This window comes from Xyrauchen texanus, chromosome 7 (genome assembly GCF_025860055.1).
Source record: "Xyrauchen texanus isolate HMW12.3.18 chromosome 7, RBS_HiC_50CHRs, whole genome shotgun sequence".
NCBI lineage: Eukaryota > Metazoa > Chordata > Actinopteri > Cypriniformes > Catostomidae > Xyrauchen > Xyrauchen texanus.
This window is the reverse complement of record NC_068282.1, coordinates 43,504,548-43,527,827: the sequence shown is the minus strand read 5'-3', so window position 1 is coordinate 43,527,827 and position 23,280 is coordinate 43,504,548. Positions and strand designations below refer to the sequence as shown.

Here is a 23,280-nt window from a genome sequence, read left to right as displayed (position 1 = left end):
TTAACACAAAATGTCACTATCAGCAATTGAGCTTTTTGTTTTAAAGGAATATTCTAGAAAAAATACAGCTTTAAAAAACAAAATAAGACTGCATTTGTGGCATACTGTCTATTACCACAGAAAATTATTTCTGTTCTTACCAATTTGTAAAAATAATTAAATAAATAAATACTGTGAAATATGTATAGCACAGAATAAATATCTTAATTATGAACACGGTTACGAAAGTATAAACATTCTCTTAACAAACAATAACTTTCCTATGATATTCTTTTAAATGTCTGTAAAGCACCAGTTACATTGAGCAAGTGCCACCCACAGGAATTACATTGGGAATGCAAAAACTGAAGTTCAGCCACATAAAAAAAGTTGTCCCATTTCAAACGTATACATTTTAGACCAACCTAAACACAGCTCATAAATATAGCAAATGTCTGCTTTTAAACGCCCCATAGACTTCCATTGTCAGATAATTACTTGACATGAATTTTTCAATGTTTTTATAAACCGTTGATGTAATTTTTGTGGTAATTGATGGCTTTTCACAGATGCTGGTAAATAAAGCTGTATTTTGTGGTACCGTATTTAACCAGTAACATTCCTTTTTAAATCTAAAGTGTTTTATTCTAACTCCAAAGGAGACAGGGTTCCCATTGATCCTGAAAGTCTTAAAATGTCTTAAATTCAGTTTTCCAAAATCTATCATCATAAAAAGTCTTTATCATTTAAAGAGGTCTTAAATTTGGGGGGGGGGGGACAGGAATCGTAAAAATGACCTAATGTGATTATCATACTTCAAAAGAATATGATTCAGTTAAATAAATGCATGCGCTGTGTCCTTCAGAGTGAAAACATGGAACTGTTTTCTCCAATCACATGTGGGCTTGTGAGTGTTTTCAGCTGTTGCAGAGCAGTTCACAATCATTAAGCCATATCGGAAATTTATGACAAGTGATCACTAATGATCAACTGTTGATGATGATGATATAGTGTTGAGGAAATATGACAACTTATACTTTTAATTGTTTATATTGTAACACATTTTAGATTATTGTAGGAATGCACATTTTATTTCCCTTATGAATGAGCAGCTAGACACAGGGAAGCGCTTACATTTTCAAAATAAGAGCCCCCTGTGTAATTTAGCCTTTAAAGTCCCTGTGAAATCTAAATTAAAGTTTTGCTGCTTTTAGTCTATATTCTCTTTAAGGTCATCAATAGGCTAGTGTACTTCAAAATGCTGACATAATTCATTTTCAGAAGATATAAGCAATAAAAATCAGCAGTCTCTTTCTTCCAGCTTGACCGACTGAGGCACAGTTATGATGAAACTTTTGAAACATTGTCTAATCACAGACAGATTTTCAGAAAAGAATCACTTAAAATTAGATTTGGCGTACCATTATCAACTTTCAGCCTTCTGAAGCTCTCACAGTGGAGGGGAATTGTCTTCATATGGAATAGGGCATTGGAATAAGATGCGCTGATGCAGAAGATGAAGTTTATATTTTTCTGCAGACAGGGTTCTTGGTTATAACACGAAAGGAAGTGTTCTTTTTGCTTGGTGTAATATAATTCAAAACATGGACAAATTATTACAGACTTCCAACTTTAAAAAATATTGGTAGATTAATTGCCTTTCAACACATCATCGAATTGGCCTGATGATGATATTGGTCGACCTCTAAATTGTATTTATTTATATAATGGTACATAAGCCAGTTTTAATATGATATATTTGTGGAAAACATTCAAGTATTTAGATTGTGATTTTAGTGGGTTTGTTTTTGTGTGGGGATATAGAATTAATTGTATCTGTTCAGGTCCTGAAAAAGGTCTTAAACATTCTTACATTTGATTTAAAACTCTGCAGCAACCCTGGGAGACCAATCTAGTTGCATCTGCATAGATGCTCAGGATACAGATTTATATAATAATGGTTTTCCCTTCTGATTTCAGGAAGAATTCTCAACCGGTTCTCCAAAGACATTGGCCAGCTTGATTCTTTACTTCCTTGGACATTTGTGGATTTCATCCAGGTAAGTTTTATAGTTCGGTGTCTGTAAAACACCATGAAATATGTACATTGCCGACTTGGTTATATTAGAATACCCATCAGTTATGGGAATAGGCATTATTCCCTCTAGTCAACCAAGTGTTGTAGATCAACAGCACATTGTGGCTTTTCCCCTGACAAATGACAATGTGGTCAATATGTGGATGACAGGCATCACTTTATGCTTTCAAAGTGCTATTGTTTGAAACTTGACAGATTGAATAGACATATAATAGTCTTTCATTTAAGGAGCTTTTCATTGTGTGGGGCCGAATGGTTGTTCTTGTTCTCTCTCAGAAAGTGAAAACACAAGTCTGTAGTCACTCATTTTTCCCACAGTCCTCTCTCAATATGGACTTCCTTTGGTGTGAAAGCAAAAACCTGTACGTATTTTAGAAGGTTTCCTTAAGATTCTGGCTATGTTCAGAATAGTATACTGCTATGCTACTTTTACTATTTCTGCAGTATTGCTGCCTTCAAGTCATGTTGGAATTATTGTATTTACAAGATGAACGAATGTGATCACCACCACAATGTTGGAATTACCAGTGGGAAATTTGGGATTTTCTTTAAGCCCTGACTTTGCAAGTTGATGGTGTGCCAATTAAATAATCATGGCGGAAGCCTGCTGTTATTAGTCATAAATATGTTATAATGGTGGATGTTGACTACAGTATAGTTTCTATGTATTTTTTACTGATTAGTCGTTAACCAATATGGATGATCTTCAATGGACAGTTATGATACCGATATTTAAAGAGCAGGGATGGTCGATAGCCAATACATATCCCAATATATGTGTAAGTTAATGATAACACATGTTCCATTCATATACCAATTTGATATGGGTATACTGGTAGATATAATTGGCAAGAAATCGAGGTAGACCGATATATCGATTCTACCAATTAATCTGTGCTGATAGTTGCTTTTTGGAACTATCGGTTATCGGCAAAAATCTGTGCTGATAGTTGCATTTTTTTTTTTCAAAAGTAGACTAAACAATAATTTAATAGAATTGGGCTGTAAGTGTTCCAAAAAGAAAAAGCATGCTAAAGATTATCACCTAGTATTGTGTATTTATTCTTAATTTAAAACCTCTTTAAGCACAGAAATTATATGTTTTTTTGTACTCTAGGCTAATTCCATGACTGCCCTCTATTATTTTGAATGGTGTAGAAAAAGCAACTTTAATAAATAAACGGATGGATACTGCGATTTTAAATTAGTCGCAAACAGTGGCCATTAATTTGTTCAATGTGCACGAGATATTTGTGTTGGCACTCCTGGAAGTGTCACGTTTGCAGATCGGCTCTATATGCCATAAAGATCAATCCATAATCACCTACAATAAATTGGATTTCAATACTGTCGTCATGATTAACACGGGCTATTAACGATTGGGGCAAACTCTGTCATGTGACACTACATTTTTGCATTAATGCCAATTTTATCGACAAAAAGTGTTTCCAAACCATTTTTCGCTAAATTTGATGTATTGACATAGTTTATGCACTTGAGTTACACTGAAAAATATTATGTTGACATTTGTGACATTTTAGCGATGTGCGTTTCCATCAGTTTTATTTTGATGCGCTAAAACTTTTTTCGCAAAAAATCCTTGGATGGAAACGTAGTTATTGACAGCCCTATTTTTATCCTCACTTATTTTGTTTTTTGATTAGATCAAGTGTTCTAAGGTGTAGCTTGTGTTTTTGCACCCCGGCATAGTAAGGAAAGATTATGGTTACACTTTCTTTTTACAGTGTAATTACACAAGTAATTGCTGATTATTAATAACTAACCACATGTACTTACTATAGGGTAAGGGTTTGGTTTAGGGTTAGTTGCTTGTTATTACACATAACAACTGACTGTTATTACTATAGTATAGTAATATGTATAGATGTAATATGTGTAACAAGGACACATTAAAATAAAGTGTTACAAAAACTAAGAAAATGTTAACATTCTATGAATGGATTGGAAAAATTATCATCCGATTAATTGGTTACCTACATTTTCAACCAACTTAGTTATTGTATCGGCAAAATCCACTAATGGTCAATCTCTAGAAAGAACCGATATAATAAGTACCACAACTGTCAGACAAGTGGAAAGAGTTTATCAGTTGATGCTGAAAATCATTATATCGGCAAATTTAATTGGCCTGGTAGATATATCGGTCCATCATTAGTATTGATGAAGAATAACCATCACGCTTGACTGAAATACTATTCACTTAGCGGTTTCATGAGGTGACCGGCATGCACGACAAAACTTCATTTTCTATCATTCTCTGTGACCGCACCAAAATGATAAGATGCATAAATGAAGTATCAATAACACACCTAATGCAATTTAAACACTAGGGGAAAGAACTTTTTTAATATAGTGTGCAGTATGCGGTGTGGACTGCACAGTAAACATTATATGAGTATTCCATTCTGAACATAACCATCCTGTTGTCTGATGCTGGAAGCAAAGCAGTGACTGTTATTTTAGGTCTTCTTAGCGAGTCCAAACTCATGAGCAACAGGGATTATCAGCACTGAAATGCTTTGACCAGTTTGTAATCCACAAAATCTGTGGTCATTTCCACAGTTACCTTCTGATGTTAGCATGGTTACAGATAAGAGAAGAGAATTATGGGTCATTTAAATGAGATCTCACTCAGAAAGTGCCAAGTCATGCTGTCATGGCAGGCCCACTGTTTTTCTTCAGTGCTGTTTGATAAATGCTTGTGGTTTAAAGGAGCAACAAAGGCCATAAAGTGGTTTAGTGACCCAACAATCAACCACTGTGACGCAGTGCTTTTATGGCTTGCCTCTTTTCAGAAATACACTTTGTGCATCTCTTTCATTTCGGAGTATGACTATATTCAGAATTTCATACTAACATACTACATATACTATGTAAGTATTTAATAGTAGTATTTTGCAGTGTACTGTATAGTGTATACACTCACTGAGCACTTTTAGGAACTATTAGGAACACCTGTACACTTACATATTCATGCGATTATCTAATCAGCCAATTGTGTGTCAGCAGTGCAATGAATATAATAATATAGATATGGCTCAGGGGCTTCATTTAATGTTCACATCAACCATCAAAATGGGGAAAAATGTGATCTCTTGTGATTCAGACTGTGGCTGATGATTGTTGTGCCAGACGGGCTGGTTTGAGTATTTCTGTAACTGCTGATCTCCTGGGATTTTCATGCACAACAGTGTCTAGTTTTTACTCGGAAAAAAACATCCAGTTAGTGGCAGTTCTGCAGATGAAAGTGAGAGAGGTCAACAGAGAATGGCCAGATTTGTTTGAGCGGACAGAAAGGCTACGGTAACTCAGGTGCACATTTTTTATATGCATAGAATACCAAGATGACTTACTACATTTGCTAAATTGTGAAGGTGCACATTTTTTATATGCATAGAATACCAAGATGACCTACTACTACAAGATGTCTCATTTGGCTACACTTTCATCTAATGTCATACTACTGGGAGATTTCAATATCCACATGGACAACTTCAATAACACTCTCACTAAAGATTTTTCCTCATGTACTGACAGTCTTGGATTTCAACAGTTTGTCAATTTTCCCACACACAACAAAGGACATATTCTGGATTTAATTTGCTGTTCAGGAATAACACCTATGGACTGCAAAACAGATCACCTCCCTTACACGGATCATCTGCTTCTTTCATTTAATGTTAATTTGTCTTTCACTAAATCCAATCCATCACGTACTATTCATTTCCGTAAAATCAAGGACATTAACTTGGACAATTTCATAACTCATATTAATAATCTTCCCAGTGCAGATAGCCTTTCTACGACAGATGAGTTTCTCACACATTACAATACACACCTCCAAAACATTCTCAACATTCTGGCTCCACTCAAAACTCGATCTGTCACCTTCACTCACACATCACCCTGGTTCACTCCTACCCTCAGAAAAGACAAAGCTATAGGCCGCCGGCTGGAAAGACTCTACAGGAAAACTGGACTCACCATACACAAAGACATGTACACAACTCACATTCTCAAATACAAAGACTCCATCTCTAAAGCCAAAACATCCTACTACTCTTGGTTAATCAGCTCCAATGAAGGTAATTCAAAGGCTCTTTTCTCCCTCATTTCCAATATCACAAAACCACCTGATTCTCTTCCATACCATCTCTATTCTTCTGATTTTTGCAATAAACTGGCATCTTTTTTCACCACAAAAATTCAACACATTCACCAGCAACTTTGTCCATCAGTCCTAAACCCACTCATTCCACCATCATTTAATCCAGCCCATCCATTATCAACATTTACTATTCCCTCTGTACAGCAGATTTCTACTCTCATTCAAAAATCAAAAACCCCGTCCTGCCAACTAGATCCTATCCCCTCTTCTCTTGTTAAAGCTTCCATTCCTGCTCTTTCCCCTCTCATCACTAATATTATTCATGCCTCCCTCACTTCTGGTACTGTACCCCCCTCTCTGAAAACTGCTGCTGTCATTCCCATACTCAAGAAACCCGGCTCTGATCCAACTGACCTCAATAATTTCCGCCCCATCTCGAACCTTCCATACATCTCCAAACTTCTTGAAAAAACTGTTGCTGATCAGCTCCATATTCACCTTTCCTCCAATAATCTTTATGAAATTTTTCAATCTGGCTTTCGTTCTCTCCATAGTACCGAAACGGCCCTTCTTAAAATTACCAATGATCTCCTCCTTTCTGCTGACTCTGGTTCACTAACCATCCTCCTTCTGCTTGATCTCAGTGCAGCCTTTGACACCATTTCACACTCAATCCTTCTAGACAGACTTTCCTCCATTGGCATCACTGGTACTCCCCTCACCTGGTTCCGTTCTTACCTCTCTGACCGCTCCCAGTTTATTCAGCTAAAGTCCTTCAGCTCTTATCCCTTCCCTGTCACCTCTGGTGTTCCGCAGGGTTCTGTTCTTGGCCCTATGCTTTTTCTGATCCATCTTCTCCCCCTTGGTCACATCTTTAGGAAACACAACATTCATTTTCACTGCTATGCGGATGACACCCAGCTCTACATCTCCAGTAAACCCAACAGTATACTTCCTCCCTCCTCCCTAACCAACTGCCTTCATGAAATAAAGTCCTGGTTCACATCAAACTTTCTAAAACTTAATAGCAATAAAACTGAACTTCTACTCACTGGTACCAAATCCACCTTAGGTAAAATAAACAATTTCACAATTTTCATCGATGGCTCCTCCATTTCCCCCTCACCTCAGGTAAAGAGTCTGGGTGTCATCCTAGACAGCACCCTCAGCTTCAATGCACACAATAATAACATTACTCGTTCAGCCTATTTCTACCTCAGAAACATCCACCGTCTTCGCCCTGCTCTCACTCCTCTCTCCACTGCCGTTTCTTGTTCACAGCCTTGTCACTTCCCGAATCGATTACTGTAATTCTCTTTTGTTTGGTCTCCCTCAAAAAACCCTCCATAAACTCCAACTTGTTCAGAATGCTGCTGCACGTATCATCACTAACACACCCGCCCTGAAGCACATCACCCCAGTTCTTCAACAGCTCCACTGGCTACCCATCTCATATCGTATCCATTACAAAATCCTGCTCCTCACTTTCAAAGCCATCCATAACCTCGCCCCTTCATATCTGGCTGACCTCATTCATATTGCCACACCAGTCCGTTCTCTCCGTTCCTCCTCTTCTCTCCATCTCACTGTCACGCCCGCCTGCCTTATCACAATGGGGAGTAGGGCCTTCAGCAGCTCTGCTCCCCAGCTCTGGAATACTCTCCCCCCTGACTTCCGCAACTCTGATTCTCTCAAACACTTCCAATCCAGACTCAAAACTCATCTGTTTAGACAAGCCTACTAATTGTGACTACTATTGTATTATCCTCCTGTATTGTTTTTAACTGATGTATTTTAACATGTTTTTATGCTAGTTTTTAACATAATTAGTTTTAGTTTGTTTTAATGTACCCTTTTTGTTGTTGTAATGCGACCTTGAGTGTCCAGAAAGGCGCCAAATAAATAAAATGTATTATTATTATTATTACTACATTTGCTAAATTGTGAAGTTACAACAGAGTTACATTTGGTTGTAAATGGAATATAACCATTTTAAAGATAACTGTCTGGACACCACTCACTGAATTAAATATGCAATCATATGACAACAATGTAGCTTACTACTGCTGAAAAATTCTGAAATAACAAATAATCAATTCTGGGTTTCTTTTCACTGCAGGTGTTTCTGCAGGTCATCGGTGTCATCGCTGTGGCAGCGTCAATAATACCTTGGATTCTGATTCCTGTGCTGCCCCTGCTGATAGGCTTCCTGTTCCTGCGACGCTACTTCCTGCGAACCTCGCGAGATGTCAAGCGCCTTGAATCCACCAGTACGTGTCTCCATTTTTACACATGTATTAGTGCCCAATTTCCAATGCTATCTTTTTCCTTGTGGTGGCGCTGCGACTCGCCTCAACCGGGTGGCAAAGGATGAATCTCAGTTGCCTCCACTTCTGAGACTGTCAGCCCACACATCTTATCACGTGGCTCACATTATTCAACGTGGCATCCATACACAACACACCACGCGCCCCACCGAGAGCGAGTGCCACCTTACAGCGACCATGAGGAGGGTAACCCATGTGATTCTACCCACCCTAGCATCCGGGCCAATTGGTTGCATTTAGAGCCTGGCTGGAGTCACTCAGCACATCATTGATTCAAACTCGTGACTCCAGGGGTGGTAGTCAGCGTCTTTGCTTGCTGAGCTACCAGGCCCCCTATAAAAATATTTTTTAAACAACTGAAACCACACGTTTGCAAAAATCACGGATTTTAGACTTGGTAGTGAATGAGACCCGTCTCTTGTATTTTTAGCTATTCTGTTGTTGATAAATGTGTTTATTTGCGTTCCTACAGCTCGAAGTCCTGTGTTTTCCCATCTGTCGTCTTCACTGCAAGGCCTGTGGACCATTCGCGCTTTTAAAGCGGTGGAACGGTTTCAGCAGACGTTTGATGCCCATCAGGATCTGCACTCAGGTCAGTAAATGAGTCATCCAATTAAATGACTCCGATTTGCTGTTGATTGTATACACACATGGTTTTAAATGTTACGTGTACTCCTACAGAGGCCTGGTTCCTGTTCTTGACCACTTCACGCTGGTTGGCTGTGCGTTTGGATGGAATGTGTTCAGTGTTTGTGAGCATCACAGCCTTTGGATGTCTTCTGTTAAAAGACAGTAAATATCCACCTCAAACATGCATCATACTACACATAATAACACATTGGTAGTGCTTGGGGACATAAAGATCATCTCTGTTTCAAATCCAAGTGTTTTGTAGATTCCCGGATTAGAGTAGTTGAATCTGTTTTTCTGAGATCAGTATGTGAATAGTTTTCTGAATGTGTCTGCTTCTTACAGGTATGGAGGCAGGTGCTGTGGGTTTGGCCTTGTCCTATGCAGTCACACTGATGGGAATGTTCCAATGGGGTGTTAGACAGAGTGCCGAGGTGGAGAACTTGGTAAGAATCTCATAACTTTGAGGTACTTATATATTCGTCCCAAAGTTTAACCTTAGGATTTGTTCAAAGCATTAGGCTGAAATGGTTGAAAATCTCTAAGAGGCCGATCAGACTGTGAATGCATTCTTATGTTCAAAGAAATTGAAATAGCACAACAAATGGCACAATATGCACATGAACAATATACAGTTCTTTACATTTGAAACAGTGTCTTAAAAATGTGCTGCTCCTTCACGAGATGCTGAAAAAACAGTGAGACGTGGCACAATGGACAAAAATGGACATCAAGGGCATGTTTACTTAGAAAAACTATTCTACATGTTTCATGTGAATGGCCCCTAAAACTTGCAATGAAGAAGGGACATGAGCCATATCTAGAGATCAGCAATTACCTAGCAACTTGCCAAAACATCCTAGCAACACTCTATAAACCACTAAGAACCTCCTAGTAATAGGTTAAAAACCACATAGCAATGCCCTGGTAACAAACCACAAGACCCTATCATCATGGCGCAACTTCTGCACAGGCAGACATCACTTTTTTCAGAAAATTATTATAAAATATATATTTTTTTTTTAATGTTGTTTGGTTCCTCTAGTTGCACAGAAATTACACACTTCACCCTAGTGGTTTCTGGGACATGATTTAGACCATTCTACTATGTCTTGCTCGTTAGATGTAGCATAGCGAGGCAAACTTTTCATGGTTTCATTGGATTTTGAGTCATTTTCATTTAATTGATTTCTTTTTTGGTATGTTTTTCTAGATGACTTCAGTGGAGAGAGTGGTGGAGTACACAGAGCTAGAGAGTGAAGCACCTTGGGAAACCCAAAAACAGCCTCCTCCAGATTGGCCAAATCGGGGCCTGATAACCTTTGATCGGGTCAACTTCTCCTACAGTGCTGATGGACCTATAGTCCTCAAGAACTTTACAGCCATGTTCAGACCCAGAGAGAAGGTGAGTCAAGCACAACATGGTGAAAATGGAAAACCTGGAAATGTTCAATTGTAAAATTGTGATTGTCTGGCCTGGAAAATTCATGGGAATTAATACAATCTTAATTCGTGAAGATTTCTAGAGTGAATGTTTTTTTTCTTTCTAGTTATGCTGTGCTCTTAATACAGTTTATAGGTTAGAAATTGCTTCTCAAGAGTGTAATCTATAAAATATTTGGTCCCACTTTATATTAGGTGTCGTTAACTTCTATATACTAACTTTAAATATGTACAATACAAATCTCAAATCTACTGAAGTTGAGGTACAGGTAGGATTAGGAATAGGATTAGGGGTTGGGGTTTAGTGTAAGGGAAGGGTTAGGGTTGAGATTAACAGTTAAACTACAGATTAAATTAACTGCAGGTACTTTAAATATAAGTACAATGTAGCAACATGTATGTAAATAATAAGTACATGGTATTCAAATGCTTAAGTATATAGTAGTTAAAGACACCTATTATTAACTGAGGTTGAGGTATAGATTGGTTTAGGTTTTAGATTAGGGGTAAGGGTTGGGGTGAGATATGGGTAATGTTAACAGTGTAACTTCAAATGTAATTAAATGCAGGTACTTTAAAAGAAAGTACAATGCAGCAACACATACAGTATGTACATAATAAGAACATTGTGCACTCACTGAGAACATTATTAGGAACACTATGGTCCTATTAAAGTTTCCAACATGGTCTTCTGCTGTTGTAGCCCATCCATCTTAAGGTTCGATGTGTTGTGCATTCTGAGATGCTATTCTGCTCACCGCAGTTGGACAGAGTAGTTATCCTAGTTACCGTAGACTTTCTGTCAGCTCGAGCCAGTCTGGCCATTCTCCGTTGACCTCTCACATCTCTTAATCTGTCTGCAGAACTGCAGCTCACTGGATGTTTTTTGTTTTTGGCACAATTCTGCGTAAACTCTTGAGACTGCTGTATATGAAAATCCCATGAGATCAGCTTTTACAGAAATATTCAAACCAGTCCGTCATGCACCAACAATAATACCACAATTGAAATCACTAAGATCAAATTTTTTCTCCCATTTTGATGGTTGATGTGAACAAACTGAAGCTCCAGATCCGTATATGCCTGATTTTATGCATTGCACTGCTGCCACATGATTGGCTGATTAGATAATCGCATGAATAAGTAGGTGAACAGGTGTTCCTAATAAGTGCTCAGTGAGTGTACTAGATGCTTAAGTACATGGTAGTTAAGGACACTTAATATAAAGTGGGCCCAAATGTTTTAATTTCCTTATCCAAATATCATGAACAACTGGAGAAGTAATGGAAAAGTCAAGAAAATGATAGGAATCAATCATCTGTTTCTTCATAGAAATGAAACGAGATATTTTCTTTTGCATTGATCAGGTTGGAATTGTTGGACGCACCGGTGCAGGGAAAAGTTCCCTGATATCAGCGCTGTTCCGTCTGACAGAGCCAGAAGGGAAGATCTTCGTGGATGGAGTGTTGACCTCTGAGATCGGCCTTCATGACCTCCGTCAGAAGATGTCCATCATACCACAGGATCCTGTTCTGTTCACTGGAACCATGAGGAAGAACCTGGACCCCTTTAGCCAGCACTCAGACCAGGAACTATGGAGCTCTCTGGAGGAGGTATACACACACACAAACACACACACTCTCACTGTAATAGAAATAGGTTTATAGGTTCACCATGTGGTCAGCCTTGAAATCCAAGGGGAAGGTCATGCCCATGAACCACCTGATGTATATTGCACACAAAACTGGAAAGCACTTTCTCGATCTGGCAAGCGTTAATCCGATTGTCTGATTTTATGCATTATTTTTCCTTACTCCGGAGTAAGGGCACAGGTTTCTTTGCCAGTCTGCTTGGAAACAAAGTCATATTTACAAGGTACCAGGTTGATATGAGTGCTTATGCGGATGAAACAATTTCACTGGGTTTTTCAAAGTTTGTGATAGTGGCGTCAAATCTTTGAAAAATAATAAAAGTTTTGTTTGAAAATCTTTGTAGCAAGTTAACTACATAAACTCTAAAGTTCTTGCTGTGAGATGTTACCCCACACTTCAACTAAGGCACTTGCAATTTCCCAGAAATTTCTGGGGGGAATTGCTCTAGCCCTCACCCTATGATCCAACAGGTCCCAGACATTCTTAATTGGATTGCGATCCGGACTCTTTACATTCCTGTCTTGCAGGAAATCACGCATGTCAGTATTAGCCTGCAGCAAGGGTACCACATGTGGGAGGAGGATGTTGTTGCCATCCTGTACCTGTCCCGCAGGTGTGATATTCGGATGTACCGATTCTGTGCAGGTGTTGTTACACGTGGTCTTCCACTGCGAGGATGATCAGCTGTCCTTCATGTCTCCCTATAGTGCTGTCTTAGGTGTCTCACATTACAGACATTGCAATGTATTGCCCTGGCCACATCTGCAGTCCTCATGCCTCCATGCAGCATGCATAAGGAATTTTTTGAATTTAAGTGTGTAGTCAACGCATGTTAGTAATGGACAGTTTTCTGCTGTGTTTACAAACTCAATTGGAAAGCAACTCTTTGTTGTCACAGCTATAGTAAGGGTGGCCCATCTACCTCCACCTCTATGAAACGGCATACTTCTAATTCATTTAGCAGCTTGGCACAGCAATTGTTGTAGATTGAGTAAACCATGACATTGGTTTGCTTGGAAACATAATTAGTTCGTCAAATACAGTATTCATGCACATGCTGAATTGGATCTTCAAAACAATTCTAATCTTTCCTTTACCATGATATTCTGTATTGCTAGATAATTGAGGTTTATTTCACATGAAGCAGTTCTCTAATAAAGGTAATAACTGTCTTTCAGAATTAACGTGAATCGTAGACGATCTCCAAAGATTATTGATATGAGGGACAATAATAATCTGTTCTTAACAGTAGAAGTCCGTTCACTTGAATTCTGACGTTTGTTTTTAGGCAAAGCAATTATATTATAGTACTAATGAATTACTCTGACATTTTCCAGTTGCAAATGTTATTCCAGAGCTGGAGGAGGCAGCATACTATCATGCTGATCCACGTCGATAAATGGCAGTACAGCGTCTAACGCCACTGTCGTATAGGTGCTGAAAGTACACGAAGAAGATACTAATGCTAATGCTAGCTAGAGCTTTTTAAGTTTAATATAGGCTACCATTTAAAAAAAAAATGTTTTTTAGGGTTGGGCGCTGTCCCCTAAATTGGCAGTTGACGATGTTTACAGTAAAACATCGCGATGGACGATGATATCGTCGGCGGGGGGGATTATATAATTTCATATAATTTTCAAAAATTATATGAAAAATTATAATTTTGTTATTTTACTAACCCAACTAATGACTCGTCGGCGCTTTATCAGTAGGTTACACGACACGTGAAGCATTTTTTTTTAGCTTTCACTTAAGAAGAGTTGTGCACTTTTTATTTTAATATATCTCTTTACATAAATACTATTTTCCACTTAAAAACTATAATTTCGTTATTTTACTCACTGATGAGCAAAAGGTCGAGGCAGAAATGACCATGTACCTGCAGGAAATGGCCATTGATGGGGAAGTGGACCCGCTGACTTGGTGGAAAACGAACGACAAAAGGTTTCCGTTCATGGCAAGATTAGCACGGAAATATCTGTGCATATGTGCTACCAGTACTCCATCAGAGCGGGTCTTCAGCACAGCGGGTAGTGTAGTTACTCCAATCCGCAGCTTATTAAAACCAGATAAAGTGAATATGTTGGTATTTCTGGCCAGAAACATCGAAATTTAAACATGGTCTATGGTGAATGATATTAGAATTCTTTACGCATTTTTCGCCATCCGTTGCGGAGCTATTCGATTTTGCATATTATTTTTTAAGTGTTCATTTGTGTAGTTCATATGACCACTTTACAATATTTCAATAACATAATTTATTTTGTAGCCTGTGCTGAAGTTAATTGTGCTGCTAATTATAAGTGAAATGTTAATGCCGAGTTTCGGTCTGAGTGTTGTACCCGTTTTCTTGTTTTATTTGTTGTTCTTCTATGTTTTAATAAATGTGTGTTATTCATATTCACCTTGTTTCTTTCATTTGATTTGACATTATGGATTTATGGCCAAGGAAATTTTTCTTTAAAAGTATTAACCAGACAAAAGTTATTTGACGTTCAGCTGGTCTGGGTTTATCTTAAACTGCTGCTTCAGTGTATACAAGAGCTATGTGACAATGAGCAAGATTTTCTGAGACACTACAACTACTAATAATTAATTAATAAAGGCTATTTTCTTGTAGCCTACAACATAAAATATTTTAATCTAAATGTACAGTGTAAGACATGTAAAAAAAAGACAAGAAGCTAACAATGTCAAGATCAATATTTGTGTAGCCTGCCTGACACGGTATTTTCACAGACTAACACGTCACGTCTCTGGCATATACTACAGTATTTAAAATAGCATATATGCATTAGTTATATTCTCAATTTAATTTACAGAGCAATCCCTGCAAAGTTTTTAGGTTAACTATAGAAGAGACTAGGATTAGTGAGTCACACTAGCAAGACTCGCAAAAGGGGGCGTGGCATCACGATGGTGGCTCTACATCGTGATGTTGGTCAGCCATCACGATGGACGATGATATAAACCCTAATATTTTTACTATTGTCAGAGTAATTGCCTTTCAACACATAATTGAACCAGCACAATCCAATATCGGTTGACCTCTAATTTGTATCTATTTATGTAATGGCACTTAAACCAATTTGAATGTGATATAATACTCAAAACATATCTATAGTATTTTAAACTTGCATATAGCCTACGCTGTTTTACTGATAAGCATTAAGTGTTAAATGTGTGCCCTTGCCTGTTTAAGTGAGATTGTGTTGGTTTGGTTTGGTATGGGGATACAGTATTTATTTGTTCAGGTCTTGAAAAAAAGTCTTAAATTTGATTTTAAAAACTCTGCAGCAACCCTGTGTTAATGCCAGGTATAAACAGGCCACAGATCCATATTGAGATGCAAACCTTAACCACACTAGACTTGTATTACGATTATAAAAGTAGATGCAGGTCATTCAAATGTGGGCTCAACGTCCAGCTAATAGATTGACTGTGTTTCACATGACCATTTGCTCAAAGGTCCAGCTGAAGACCGTTGTAGAGGAACTGCCAAGTAAACTCGAGACCGAACTGGCTGAATCTGGATCAAACTTCAGCGTGGGTCAACGGCAACTCGTCTGTCTTGCTAGAGCCATTCTGAGGAAGAACCGCATTCTCATCATTGATGAGGCCACGGCAAATGTAGATCATCGGTGAGAAATGTTTTCGAACATTTTAGAAGTTACGTTTTACTGTCTCTGAGATTTATGTCAGCTGTTAAACTGAAATCCATTCTGAGTGCTATATAATAAAATGTGTTTTACAGGACAGACGAGCTTATCCAGAAGACCATCCGTGAGAAGTTTAAGGAGTGCACTGTCCTCACCATTGCACACAGACTCAACACGATCATAGACAGTGACCGTATCCTGGTGAGTGCCAGTGACATAACAAAAGAACACTTGTAACATGAAATATGTTACAACATGAAACGTCACTCACATTTGCAACCCATTTTACTTCTGCAGTCTGATGAATTTCTGTGTTAAACTGGTTTTAGAAAATGTACGATGGGGCTTAAATATATCTATCAAGATTTTATTGGATATTCTATAGTGGGCATTGTATACCAGGAGATTGGAGGGGAGGGGTTTTTGTGATGTCATCTGATAAGGAATGTCATTTCAAAGGCAGAGCAATAATGTCTCCAATGAATCATGCACAAGACCAGCTGTGTGTGTTTAAGTAAATAGCATTAATTTTGATGTTTATTTTAAACTAGGGCTGTCGATTTAATGTTTATTTAGTGTAATTTAATTATATAAAATGTATGCATAAAATATTAACACAATTAATCATGCCTCCAGACTGTAGTAAGGAATTTTCACTTTCACGTTTTTAAGAGTCTCATTCAGTAGGTTGCAGTAAGCGCAGCTCGATCCACGTCCACACTAATAGGTTTTCTTTTGAAAATGCATTTTTTTTCTAAATTTTTGATGGTGGCATTTTTTAAAAACGTTCTCCCATGTGGTTAAATTTGAAAGCGCAGTCAGTGCTGGCATTAGCTACCAAATTTTGTGCAATGCGACTAAAATGTTTATTTGCAACTGGCTGGTTAATGTTAAGATTTCACTTCACTTTCAGTTTTTTTCTGACATTTAATAATAGAAAACATTACCTGTTTTAGGCCAGCTAGGATCACTATTTTAAGAATGTGAAATGTCAGAATAATAATAGAGATAAGTATTTATTTCAGCTTTTATTTCTTTCATCACATTATCAATGAGTCAGAAGTTTACATACACTTTGTTAGTATTTGGTAGAATTGCCTTTAAATTGTTTAACTTGGGTCAAATGTTTTGGGGAACCTTCTACAAGCTTCTCACAATCAGTTTAATTTTGGTTCATTCCTCTAGACAGAATTAAACATCATGTAATAAATTACATTACAAATTTTAAACGATTGACAGACCTATTTTAAACGCTGCTGTTATCCATCTTTGAGTGAAGAGCACCAAAGTTTTTGGACATGGTATCATAATAAAGCCATGTGTTTTTTTTTTTGGACATTTACCATGGTAAAACTATTCTTTTAAGTACTTTGGAGTGCTAGCTATATACCAATGGTTCATGAAAATGGTACAATTTCAGTACCAATAATTTTTTTGTATGTGGTCATTTTTCCCTACACATTCTAAACAGCAATCATATTTGATTATTTTAATGTACTTTTAAATGTTTAACTTGCTGTCTCATCACAACAGTCTCATTGCTCGTCAGTTCAAAAAAGGGACACACTAATCAACACACGTATTCGAACACACCCATGTTACGTTATGATGTCCTCACCTTTACTTTTAATTTATTACAGGACATGTGATAATGTTGATAATAATGACGATAATACTTGATATGATTGAATAAGCAGCTCAATCCATTCCATCACTTGAAATACACATACAGACATATCTTTTGGACTCATTGACGCATTACCACTTTTTCTCACAGGTTCTGGATGCAGGTCGCATCCACGAGTACGACAATCCCCATGTTCTCCTAAAGAACCAGAATGGGATCTTTTATAAGATGGTCCAGCAGACCGGAAAAGCAGAAGCGGCCTCGCTGGTCCAGACCGCCAAACAGGTGAGCAAAGATCTCAAATGTAGTGACCCCCTGCTTTAGCGTAATACTGATGTGAATCTTCCATCCATGTCATGCGGTCTGATCAGTGAATACGTGCCACATGTACCTGTGCCAGATAGCCACAATACATATCCTTTGAAAGAGCCCAGGCCTTTGTGCTGTCAGTCAGTATTAGTTTCCCCCTCCTCAACGGCATGTTGTTCTTACTTCAGATCAGGTTCCTCTCCGCCTCCTTCAACCGGTGAGCTCATACTGCAAGCCGGCCCCTCTGGAGCTGACCACCGGGGCTTTCAAGCACTCATCTACCTGATATTAGACCACTCTGCCTTTGTGTACTTTGAATACCAGCTCAATCGAGAGTATATCTGATAGTGTGGCCAACTGTTTTTTTTTGTTGTTTTTTTTGCTATGCTTTGTGTTGTTGGGACTTTTCTTCGTCTATCTGCGGGGGGTAGGGTGGGAGTGATGAACACCAGGTGGTTTTCTTCTTTTGTCTTTACGCTCATTGTTCGCCATGGGTGCTTTTAAATACAATAAGAGGTTTTTATTACTCCATAACAGTGTTATTAAATAAGAGGGGATTTTTACTTCCATTCAGCCGTCTGTGTTCTGTCCCCTGTGTTAAGAAAAGCATTGTTGTGATGCCTTTCATCCCTTTCCAGGTCTCATTAAAGGGTCATATATACATCAGGGGGTTTCAACTGGTTTTGCTTTAGGATACATATTTTACAGTGGACGTAAAGTAACATTTTTTTATTTTCTGAGTCCGTCCTCTACACTGTGAGTGAATGACTCGCATATGCAACCAAATTTCACGCTGTTAACCCATGCAATGTTTACAAATGTTTAACGTGTTAATTTTTTTTAATCACGATTCATGCATTTACTTTTAATACAGTATAAAACAACATAAACACTGATTGGAAGGGCGGAACCTTTGCTATGTGTCCACCCACAGTCATTTCACTGACGGACACACCACAAACACACACACACACACACACACACACAGCAGCAATCCAGTGATGGGAAATTAAGCTCTTAACACCATTTGTTGTACAAAACAAGCCTAGATGGAACTTGTGACAGAAATCAAGTATTTTTCAGCCTTTTAATTACCACAGAAGCACACCAAGTCTTAACTATCACCAAAATGCAGAATGAGATGTTTTTGTCTGCAAACGCTTTTCATGTAGTGTTCAAAGCGTCACTTGATGCTGGCATTGATACCCTGACACAAATCATGAACACAGCTTCACAATTGCTGCCGGCTGATTAATATTGTGGAGTATGAGAGTTTAGATGATTTAATGCCTATTGCAATGACTATGCAACCTATAGGGACTAGTTCTTACAATTAGCCAAACTCCTTAGATTTTGGGAAACATTTAATGTTAATTGAATTGTGCTATTTTAGTGCATTTCTATCTTTATACTGTGGAAGGCTTTGTTTGAAAAATGTTACAATATTTTTACAAAATGTTTTGTTTTCTTTCCTAATGAGGAAATAAATGCATTTTGGAAGGAAAATAAAAATATTTAGAGTCAAACTTCAGCAATTAATCATGATTAACTACGTAAAGAATGTGTGACTGACAATACTTGTTTTTTACATAATTCTTTTGAAATCGTAGCAAATAAATGTTATATGTGGAATTCTATTTTCATTATTGGGTTCCAACCTTGTTAAGAATATGTATGAAATGTTAAACATTGACTAGCTTGTATCAATATAAAAATGCAATTTCCTGACATATCAATTGATAGAATGGGCATTTTTACATTTCATATATTTTAAAAGCTTAAATGTCATTTAAAATGAAGAAACGCGAAATATGAAATAAAGTATACCCTCACATACTATAGTACATGAAGTCATGTATATAAATACTGTATATATGTGAAGATTTTTCCCAGTTTGCTTAATATCTTTTTCAGTTGCATTATACTTACATATTGAAAAAAAGTAAAAAAAAAAAATCCAACTTGTCCACAGAGGGTTGTGTAAAGTCATTTGGATATTTTTTCTGGGGCTTAAATGTAAAAATGTGGTGTAAAAATTGGTGTTACCGTTCAGTAAAAAAAAAGTAAGCGGTGAAACTAATTTGAATAATATTTTTGAAAAATCAAAGTCAGGTGGTAACAATAGAGTACATCCTGAAAAACTTATTGATATTTGTTACTCAAAAACTGAATGATATTTGTAGAAAAAAAGAAAGAAAAAAAAAAATATTTATATATATTATATAATTTTTTTAATACGTTTGAAATCTTTTGAAATGAATGATCAAATTGTGTACACTCAATGTGTATTCAAGGTACAAGGAAAGGTTTTTTTTTTATTTATTATTATTATTATAATTTTTTAATACCTTTTTACTTTTTGATTATACCACTTTGTCGATTTCGTCAATCACCTATTTTTGTAGAAAATGCTTAAAAGTTTTTCAAAAATATATCATACTAACATGGACACAAATAAAAAGCGTCTTAAAACTTAATTAAAAAAAATATATTTTTATCACATCGGTCAACCTTTTTGGTCAATGAACTATCTGTCTAATTTGACTGCTGTCTACCGAGTGACCGATGAAATTGCACTAGAAGACATTTTGCTCTGACACAACTTTTGATGTCCTTAACAAAAAAGAATACAGGAATCCTGTTTATTTTGCTTCACTTTGCATAATTTGTGCATCATTTATGAGCTTTGTGACCCATTTTTGGGTCTCGACCCACCGGTTGACAACCACTGATATGCATCACACTAACTGCTCCTTTTAACACATACTGTAACTTCTCTCTTTTTGTTTGCAGGCGTACATGAACCGCAGTCCATCCCACCTGCCCAACGGCTTTGCCACCACAGAAGATGGCAGTCTGGTGATCTTTGAGACGGCGCTATAACAGCCCTGCTCCCACCAAGTGCCAGATCTACATGGGGCACAGCTGCTTCTAGCTACCCAAAGCACTCTCCTTCTGAAGAGGGCACCAGGACAGAAGTTCGGCCCCCCCTCCCACAGACACCATTACGAGATCTCTGCTCAGCCAGGCTGAGAGTTGTTGGAGCCTGTACACACGTACACTTAATAGATGTGTGCTAATGTCGGATAAAAATGCCAATGACTCCAGAGAGGAAAGGGTGATTGCAACAATCACAAGAGGATGCAACAATTATGCATCAACTTTATACACCAGCATTCTGATTTATCCAATAAAATAGTGATAGACTAGGTAACTTAAGATGACTTGATTGCATCCTGCAAATTATGATTGGTTTTCATACATGCCTTAATATAAAGTATATTACCAGGACTGAAAGATATTCGTAAAGTCTTGTATGGGACAAAGAGGTTGCTCAATCTAAACACCGTGCTATTAGCTACACCAGTGGCTACTTATATTTAGTTATACAGGTGCCTTTACTTTGTAATTTGTGGTTTCACAAACTGCATAAACTGGCTGGATTCTGACAGCAACCATAAGACCTTATAATTACGACTGCCTTGAGACAAGCCAGGTTTATAAGGAAGATCTCATTGTTTTTTATATTCTTAATTATTCTTAAATATTCTTCTTAAAAATACTTAATTATTTAAAAGATTCAAAGTAGCTTTGAGAGAGTGTATAAAAACATACATTTGCTGAGGGCATTCTGTTAATGCTGCATTATTTTGAATGTGGAAACTTATTATTACTAGTCTTGACATGCAGTTCCTGTGCAATACAAACAAGACTGGGCATTGCTTTAGTGTTTAATGTAGACTCTACATGTAATGCTGTCCCTTCAACGTTTTAAAAATATATTTATACTTTTGTTTTTGTAAATTTGAAAGTGTGAGAATGAAAGGGATGTAGAGTTGAATGATGCCAGTAGAGTTTCTCTCTACTGTTGATCCGATTTATGCCTTAATGTCTCTTATGTATTTTCATAAATGACTGAACATATTTTTTGTTTCATCTGTACAAAGATAAAAAAGTTGCAATATCTGCCAAAAAAAAACTATTTTTTTATGATATGCAGGTCAGTTTAACACCTCAATTTAAGTTTGGTCTTGCAAGTTAAATGTTTGTTGTCATATATAACAAGTAGGGAAAATATTATATCATACTTATAGCTGTCTAGTTTTGAAACATAAAATGTATTTACCCTCTCACTTTGTGTTCCATTTTAAGTTAGTTTCCACTGGTTTGAATGATCAGTATTTAATGTTCAAAGATCTGTTCTTACTGCAAAAGTATGTTTGCTATTTGCATTCATGTTCAAAAGAATTATTGTGTAATTGTCATATGTGTAGTTGTCATATTTCGATTCAATTACTTGTTTTCATTATTAAAAATGTCTATTATTAAAAATATAACTATATGATTATCATCCCACAGTGCATATAGTATGTTATTGAACACATGGTTGTGCTTAAAAATGTATAAATATCATTGCATTAGACAACAAAATATCTAACCAAATGCAAACAAATATGATAGAACTGTTCTCAGAACTGAGAATGAATCGATGCCATGCATTTTAAAATAATTTTGTGCTCATTGTATTTTCATATGGGTTGATTATGGCTGGGAAAACCCGCTGCATTCCAATAATCCAGAGAAGAACAACCTCGGGCATTGAACTTTGTCACTTTACGTCTTCTTCCATAATGGCTTAAAAATTTGGTGCCGGGGGTGACGGCAGGTATTTGTTTACAGTCTGTCATCCATGTCCCATGGTGTTTTGAGACCATGTTATGTTAGGGCATAAAGGAATTAACCTGAAGGCACAATCCTGGATTGACCGAGAACAAGAGGCAATGTGTTAGGCAAGCAGGCATCGAATCACAGCCTCTTGTCCTTGCCATTTATGGCTTTGTCTGTAATCGTAACCATCATCTCTGTGGTGTAAGTGATACTGTAGGCTTTTCTCTTCCTAGATGGACATACAAAAGTGTGAGATCTTTGCAGTAGAGGATCCCATTGTGTTCGGTTCAAAGGTGTGCACAAGAAGGAATGCTTGCCTTTGCTTTTCCATTGAAAAAGCACTTTCAATACACTCTGGTAATGTACAAAAATTGAGAGGAGATATGAAAGGATAGCCAGATCCATTATTATGAGATATGTGGTATGCTTCCCTTGCAGCGATGATCTCATGCCAAAACAAAACGCACTCAAATATGGTGATACTGTAAGTAGGCCAGAGTTACTTTAAACTGATGATTATTATGTCTGTCCTTGTTTTACATCATTAGTAGAATTAACAATACTATACATTTGACATTTTTTGATAGAACTGTTTTGCACAGTTGTCCCAAAAATTGTTTGGACTCACTCTAATGGTGTTTTTAAAGATTTCTTGTTTCGGTGGCATACCCAAAATTAAAGGCTTATAACTTGACAAGACAAAAAGCAATAAGGGTGTTTTTTCACTTTTCTTTTATGGTATATAGATTATGATAACTT

The 23,280-nt window shown here is 37.2% G+C and overlaps 1 protein-coding gene across 2 annotated transcripts in view; it reads left to right on the top strand.

The window, feature by feature from the left end:
• abcc4 (ATP-binding cassette, sub-family C (CFTR/MRP), member 4) overlaps nt 1-22,201 on the top strand; it is a 69,069-nt gene extending 46,868 nt beyond the window's left edge. For both annotated transcript variants that reach the window (XM_052129746.1, XM_052129747.1), the window contains 11 exons: nt 1,960-2,039; nt 8,326-8,476; nt 9,006-9,125; nt 9,215-9,325; nt 9,509-9,609; nt 10,377-10,568; nt 11,974-12,219; nt 15,727-15,899; nt 16,013-16,118; nt 17,695-17,829; nt 20,647-22,201. In XM_052129746.1, coding sequence (XP_051985706.1) covers nt 1,960-2,039; nt 8,326-8,476; nt 9,006-9,125; nt 9,215-9,325; nt 9,509-9,609; nt 10,377-10,568; nt 11,974-12,219; nt 15,727-15,899; nt 16,013-16,118; nt 17,695-17,829; nt 20,647-20,736 — 1,505 coding nt within the window. In that variant the 3' untranslated portion in view covers nt 20,737-22,201. The remainder of the gene's footprint in view (nt 1-1,959; nt 2,040-8,325; nt 8,477-9,005; nt 9,126-9,214; nt 9,326-9,508; nt 9,610-10,376; nt 10,569-11,973; nt 12,220-15,726; nt 15,900-16,012; nt 16,119-17,694; nt 17,830-20,646) is intronic.
• Nucleotides 22,202-23,280: the final 1,079 nt, after the last annotated feature.